This window comes from Ruditapes philippinarum, unplaced genomic scaffold (assembly GCF_026571515.1).
Source record: "Ruditapes philippinarum isolate M1 unplaced genomic scaffold, ASM2657151v2 ctg1337_1_1_1_1, whole genome shotgun sequence".
In the NCBI taxonomy this organism is placed as follows: Eukaryota; Metazoa; Mollusca; class Bivalvia; order Venerida; family Veneridae; genus Ruditapes; species Ruditapes philippinarum.
In genome coordinates, this window is record NW_026858956.1 from 278,856 (window position 1) to 285,642 (window position 6,787).

The 6,787-nt window shown below is 32.1% G+C and overlaps 1 protein-coding gene across 1 annotated transcript in view; it reads left to right on the forward strand.

Moving 5' to 3' along the window:
* Nucleotides 1-6,113, forward strand: part of LOC132754773 (DNA mismatch repair protein Mlh1-like) — a 194,418-nt gene extending 188,305 nt beyond the window's left edge. Inside the window, exons 15-19 of the mRNA XM_060745461.1 lie at nt 769-832; nt 1,828-1,992; nt 3,664-3,756; nt 5,222-5,341; nt 5,630-6,113. Coding sequence (XP_060601444.1) covers nt 769-832; nt 1,828-1,992; nt 3,664-3,756; nt 5,222-5,341; nt 5,630-5,791 — 604 coding nt within the window. The 3' untranslated portion in view covers nt 5,792-6,113. The remainder of the gene's footprint in view (nt 1-768; nt 833-1,827; nt 1,993-3,663; nt 3,757-5,221; nt 5,342-5,629) is intronic.
* The last annotated feature ends 674 nt before the right edge of the window (nt 6,114-6,787 follow it).

Here is a 6,787-nt window from a genome sequence, read left to right on the forward strand (position 1 = left end):
ACAAAAAGTATACTTTTCTGTGTCCAAAACCTATTCAGGTTGCATCACCTGGTTCAACCGGCACTTGTTTATTTATTTAAGAATGTTCTTTCACCTGTCATTCCATTGATCTATGATGTGTCTTGCACTTAATAAATTCATTGCATAACACATGAATATTAACACTAGAATAAAACTTTTGCCTGCAACTTTATTTCTGATAAGCCCCCTATTTGACTCTTGTATTTCTATAACTTATGCTTGCCTATATGAAAATTATTCTAGTGGAGAGGGAAAACAACTGTATTAACAATAGTGTTGTTTTTGTGACAGCTCTTGTTGCAGTGAATAATTTGTCTGGAATAATGAAAATTTGGTTTAAATCAAGATAATGATAATAATGTGAAATGTCTGGGTATGGTTAACACGAAACTGATATACTGATCTTGATATGTTTGGATCAGACGTAGATCCAGGGAATATTACTAGAGCTGACAAGGAATATTATTCTTATTCTATAGGGAGTTTGGCATTTTACTAGTTTTCAAGAGTGGGACATCGGTTTATATTTTTGCTGATTTTCTGTAGCAATCATGATTTTCACTTTAATAAAAAATACATAAACTGATACCCAAAACTCAGTGGGTTTTATATACTTAAGCCAAACCACCCACATCCATCCCCCAACACTGGATCTGCACATGTGGATGTTATTTCATATACAACAGAGCCTATTATATATAAAATATTTTAACTGAATAATAAATTAGAATTTATTTATATTTTCAGTGAGGAACTGTTTTATCAACTGTTTATCTTTGATTTTGGAAACTTTGGTCTTCTCAGGTTATCAGTAAGTACAAAATCTATATTCAAAAAATTTTACTCACAAAAATTGCATGCAGTTATGTTAAGTCAAGTCATGTTTACTATTGTGCAGAGGTGTTAAACCTCCCAAGCCAAACACGGAAATGTGAATGTTAATTATCTATTGACCATATCAGATAAAAACCAGGGCAAAATTGTGCATGATAAATGTAATACAATGTATAATTGCATTGACTTTATATTCAGATCTAACTTTTCTATCCAAATTTCTTTACAGAAATTTTGCCCCCCTATTTCTGAAACACAGCAAACTAGATCTCATGTACGTTAATTATAGTGCTTGAACTGTGTTCACAAAATTTCTTAGAAACATTGCGACCTATTTCAGAACATTTAATGTGTGCCATAAATTTCAGTTTAGTCTGCGCTGCATACAAATGAATAACTTAATGACAGTCATCCTGAGGATGGATTAAATTTATGTAAATTCAATTCTAGAAATGTGACACAATCTAACAATGAAAACTTTCAAATTTTATTTTATTTTATTTATTTAATTTAAACAACTATTAAATGATTTTTTATCTCATATTTGTTGGTTATTAGGCACCTAACGAGAATGTTTGATATGGTTATCATAACCAGTTTAAAGCAGCACGCCTCCAGATTCATGCTAATTTTCATGAAAAATTTGAAAATGTTTTTGAATGTGTAATATTGTGCAGTTACCAAAAGGAAGCAATCTACACATTATCAGCAGCACTTACAAACCACATAAATTACTAAAAATTAATGTGGTCAAAATATGCATAAATAGCCTTAACTGCATTAGTAACGCAGTAGAAATATAGTTGTAAATACTGAAAAATCAATCATTAATCGCACATAATATGTGAAATATTACTCTTCTTATACATCTTAGTACATTTTTCTCAAGTTTGATTTCATTGAAATATTTTGACTTATCTGGAGGCATGTAGTCTTAAATGTACATAATTATATTGTCTTGTATATCAACAGGAACCAGCCCCCATATATGACCTTGCCATGATGGCCCTTGACCTTGAAGAATCAGGGTGGACTGATGCAGATGGACCAAAAGAGGACCTTGCGGAATATATTGTTAATTTTTTGAAGTCAAAATCAGAGATGCTTCAAGATTATTTCTCTATAGAAATTGATCAGGTTAGATTGCCATTGAGATTTGAATATATAGTTCATTATTGAATTGCAAGTTTTTCACTAGACAGTTGTGATGATAACCTTATTATACCCCTTCCACATAATGTGGATGGGGACTATACTGGAATTACTTTGTCACATCAGTCAGTTAATGGGTCATCTGTTGTCTCTAGAGATTCTAAACCCCTTTAAGGATTTTCTTCAAACTTAGCTGAAACGTTCATCTCAACAAGGTGATGTGCCAGGTAAATGTCACCCTTGAAGGTCAAATATGAGACTATTTTATGTTCACTCAATAAATCCTGTACCCCTTGAAGGATTGTCTTCAAGCTCAAATTTTGAACATTTGTGTCTATAAAATATATTCTATATCTACAGGTATCTATATCTCAGATGTGGGTATTCCTCATTACAGTGACAGCTTTAGTTTGTTTTGTACACTGCTGCTAAATTATGTTGATTTATTGACCAGATATACATTGCATGGGAAAGTCACCATTTGGTATAAGGATTTTAAATATGCAAAATGACTATTAAAAAAAGACTGTAATAAAGCGGCCTTCAGGTTTTATTTTCTGTTGCAAAAATAGTTCTGTGTTGTTTCAAAATAAGTATTTCAGTAATTTTATCTTGAAAAAGTCCTTCATATCACTGTTTACCTTCAAAACAGATATTTTGTGTCTAAAAAATAGAAGATCGGGAAGGAATGGTCTGCTTTACTTATTTAAATATAGAGAGTGCCTCGGTAGATAAGAGGTATGGAGGGTTTTCAAGATTGTTTATGTATTTTATCATCTGCAGATTTCTTAAAACCATCTTAATTCTTTTGATTTGACAATTATATGAAACATTTTATCTAAAAATAGCATATTTAATGGTCAGAAAAGCTGAAGGCCGCTTTAAATGTAAATTATTGATTTAATATATTAGAAAAGTCACAGCACTGGATATCCCAAAAATTTATTGTTGAATAAACATAATACTCATATATACCTACAGTGGCAAGTGGTGTACTTAAGAAAGTGACACTTTAATGCTTCCTTGCAAAAAAAAAATTCAAACATTGGCCACTCTGGATGAACTAAATATTAAATTTCCTAATCATTCTGTACAGTAGATGTTATGATAAAAGTAAGGCATGCAATCTGTAAAATGAAAGGAGAGACATTTTTTATTGCCTTTAACAAATAACATTTCATGAGATGATCAAAATTTTCTTTAAGAAATTAATAGTTCTTTTTTCAAACACTTAAACTGACATTATCAGATATTTTGTTTTTAAGAAATACTTGTTTTAAACTATTGCACTGCCTGAGAACTGTAATCGTAGAATTCTAGAATATTTGTTTAGAACATACTAGTAGTTCAGGAATTTTAGTTATAACAGATGTATTTTATAACTGACAGAATATATAGAACTGATTTCATGGATAAAAAAACAAAGTAAAAAAAAAAAAAAAAATTTCCAAAAGACAAAATCCAGCATGTGTTACAAGACTTAGTCCAATGATAAATTATCATGTTAAATAGATGGATATGATAAAATTGAGAAATAGAACCCCTGTATCATTATTTCATATGTTATGATAGAGCAATGTTGAACATTTCCATGTACTTATATTTCATATGTTATAATAGAGCATTGTTGAACATTTCCATGTACTTTTATTTCAGAAAGGATATCTTCACACTTTACCCCTGGTGCTTGATGATTATATACCTGACCTAGAGGGACTGCCTATGTTGGTTTTGAGACTTGCAACTGAGGTACGTGTAATTAGCTCTCTGACTACTTGGCAGAAATAATCACATTGAAGCATAGGCCACCGCTAGAAACAATCAAAAGCCTATGCCATGGCTAGAAATTATCACAGGCCTTGGCCGTGGCTATGAATAATATTAGATCTAGGCCATAGCTAGAAACAAGAAACATGGCAATGCCATGAAACCAGGTTTTCAATTATCACCATTGTAGATAAATATGTTGTATTTGAAATACAAATACAAGCAACAAACAATGTAACTATGTGCAATGTAAAACATGAATAATGTAGGAGGAATTGCCACTGAAGAAGTGTTCACTATAATATTATGTATAAGGAAAAAAACAAAGGGCCATAATTAGGTCAAAAACTATCCAATCACAAAACCCCGACAATATGTGCCAGGGTGCTTGATGACAAAGCTTCTGTGAAAGTTTGAACAAAATCCGTTGAGAAATGTAGGACGAGTTCAGCACAGAAGAATTTGTTCACTATAATTATATTGATAATTCTGTATAATGAAAAAACAAGTTACAAAGTAGACATGAAATAATATATCATATCTTTTTTAATTACCTCCAAAGATGATATGACCTTTGACTGCCAAATCAAGTTAAAATCATGTAAACAGGATTTTCAATGTTAATGTCACTGTGACCTTGACCTTGGAGCCAGCCATGCGGAACATGCGTTCTGCACGTCATCTTGATGTGGTAAACATTTGTCTGAAGTTTCATCAAAATTCTTCAAAGGGTTGAAGAGTTACAGAGCGGACAGGATTTTCAATGTTAATGTCACTGTGACCTTGACCTTGGAGCCAGCCATGCGGAACATGCGTTCTGCACGTCATCTTGATGTGGTAAACATTTGTCTGAAGTTTCATCAAAATTCTTCAAAGGGTTGAAGAGTTACAGAGCGGACACAATTTCGTTTGACGCCCGCCCGCCCATCCGCCCGCCATACCCCAATCTAATAACCAGGATTTTCAAAATTGAAAACCTGGTTAATAAACACCTAGGCCATAGATAGAAAGAACCACAGGCTTCAGACATAGCTTTAAATAATCAAAAGGCCTAGGCCATCAAAAGCCTAGAATAAGCTTAGATATTTTCCATGGTACAACACCTTGTCACCCTACAAAGTTATATAAATTTGTCTCTGTGATCAAAATGTTCCATCCTTGGGGGTCATTTACTTTATATATATAGACTTGCATAGTAAAACAACTCTTGTGTGAAAATACAATGCAAAAAGCTTAGATAATTGTCATTAAGCATTTCATAGCAGACATGTACAAATATTTTGCAAGTTATTTAGCTTGGAGCAAAAAAATCAAAACAAACCGGTGTGGCCTTATTTCTTGCTTTAACCTTTTCTAGCAGTGAATCTCAGGTGAGCGGTCCAGGGTCATTATGACCCTCTTGTTTAAAGAAAACTGTATAATAACAAGATATTCATTGATGTTACAGGTGGACTGGGACGCAGAGAAAGAATGTTTTGAAAGTTTTTCTCGGGAAATGAGCAGTTTTTATGCCATAAAGAAAAGTTTATTTGCCAGTACAGATGAAAACTCTGAACAAAAGCCAGAGGTATGATAATTAATAATGGAAAATTAAAAAACAATTATATCTAGTGGTAAATTACCTTTGTCTTATATTTAAGGGGATAATGAGTTTTAGCCTCATTTACTTTTTAATTACACTGCCTTTTTATCATGCTATCATTTTTTATAATTTAGCATTAAGTATTTAGTATTTTCATCAAAGATTTTAGTGATATTTTGTTAAGTTTAAGTTTTAAAAAATGTAAATGTAACATTTTTGGTTCAGAAGATTTTTTTAAAAGACACATGAATAAATATTTCTTTAACATTTTAGAATGATCCAAAGAACAGATCATCTTGGAAATGGACGGTGGAGCATGTTATATTTCCTGGTTTGAGGAATCTCTTTTACCCTCCCAAACATTTTGCAGAGGACTCTAGTGTGTTACAGATTGCTAACCTGCCTGATTTATATAAAGTTTTTGAAAGATGCTGATTTTTGGAATTTCATGTTGAAAACTAATTAACTGTGCAAGACATGTGATTATTTAAGATTACAATATAGTGGGATATATTCCGAGTTAATTATGCCCCCATAACTTAGGTTAGGGGTCGGCTGGGGAGAATATAGATATGTTGTTGTTCATCTGTCTGTCAGGATGTTCTTCAGTAGACTTTGATGATAGTAGGATGTGGGGGCATCTGGGTTTTGTGAACATATATCTGGATTGTTCTTTAATTTTGTTGAATAATGGTGGTTTTTTGTTAAACCCTTTGGAATAACAGAAAGGATGAATAGAAAAGTTAGAAAATACAATTAATTGAGAAGGTTAGAAAACTACAGAAAAGTTAGAAAAAAAGCAAAAACTTTAACAAATAAACATTTAAAGAATATTTGGAGAAAAAACTATTGATTACTCTCAAAAAAAGTGTTTGTAATGTTTGATATATATTTTTACTGTTACAAATTGATCTTAAGACATTACAAAGGAATAAATTTTGAAAATTATATTTGTTGATAAAACTTTGTCTTTATTTCTTTGGAACATAATTTTAGCAAAAAGGAAGTGACAACGGAGTGACTACTATTAGTAATCAGTAATTACTGATTAGTTATCAAGAAGTAGAGCCAGTCAATCTAATTAAAATCACCACCTTAATTTTGCTACGCATTAGGATCTAACATTTACCCATAGGCAGTCACCTCATGGTCTTTCAATTGGCGAGCTTTCATTATTTTGAAAGGGATGCCGTTTCAAATTTTAACATTTGGAAAACCAATACTAACAAGGTAATTTTCACAATTAGGTGAAGCCTATAGATTTTGAAGTCAAAGGTCAAGTTCACAGGGGCCTTTAGTTCAAAAAGTTTGTCTGCTCAATTGCTTTAGAATGCTTTGGTCAACAGTCTTCATATTTTGTATTGAGGTTGCTTATGACCAGTGGATGACCCCAATTGATTTTGAAGTCAAGGTCAGAAAGGCCTTGACTGA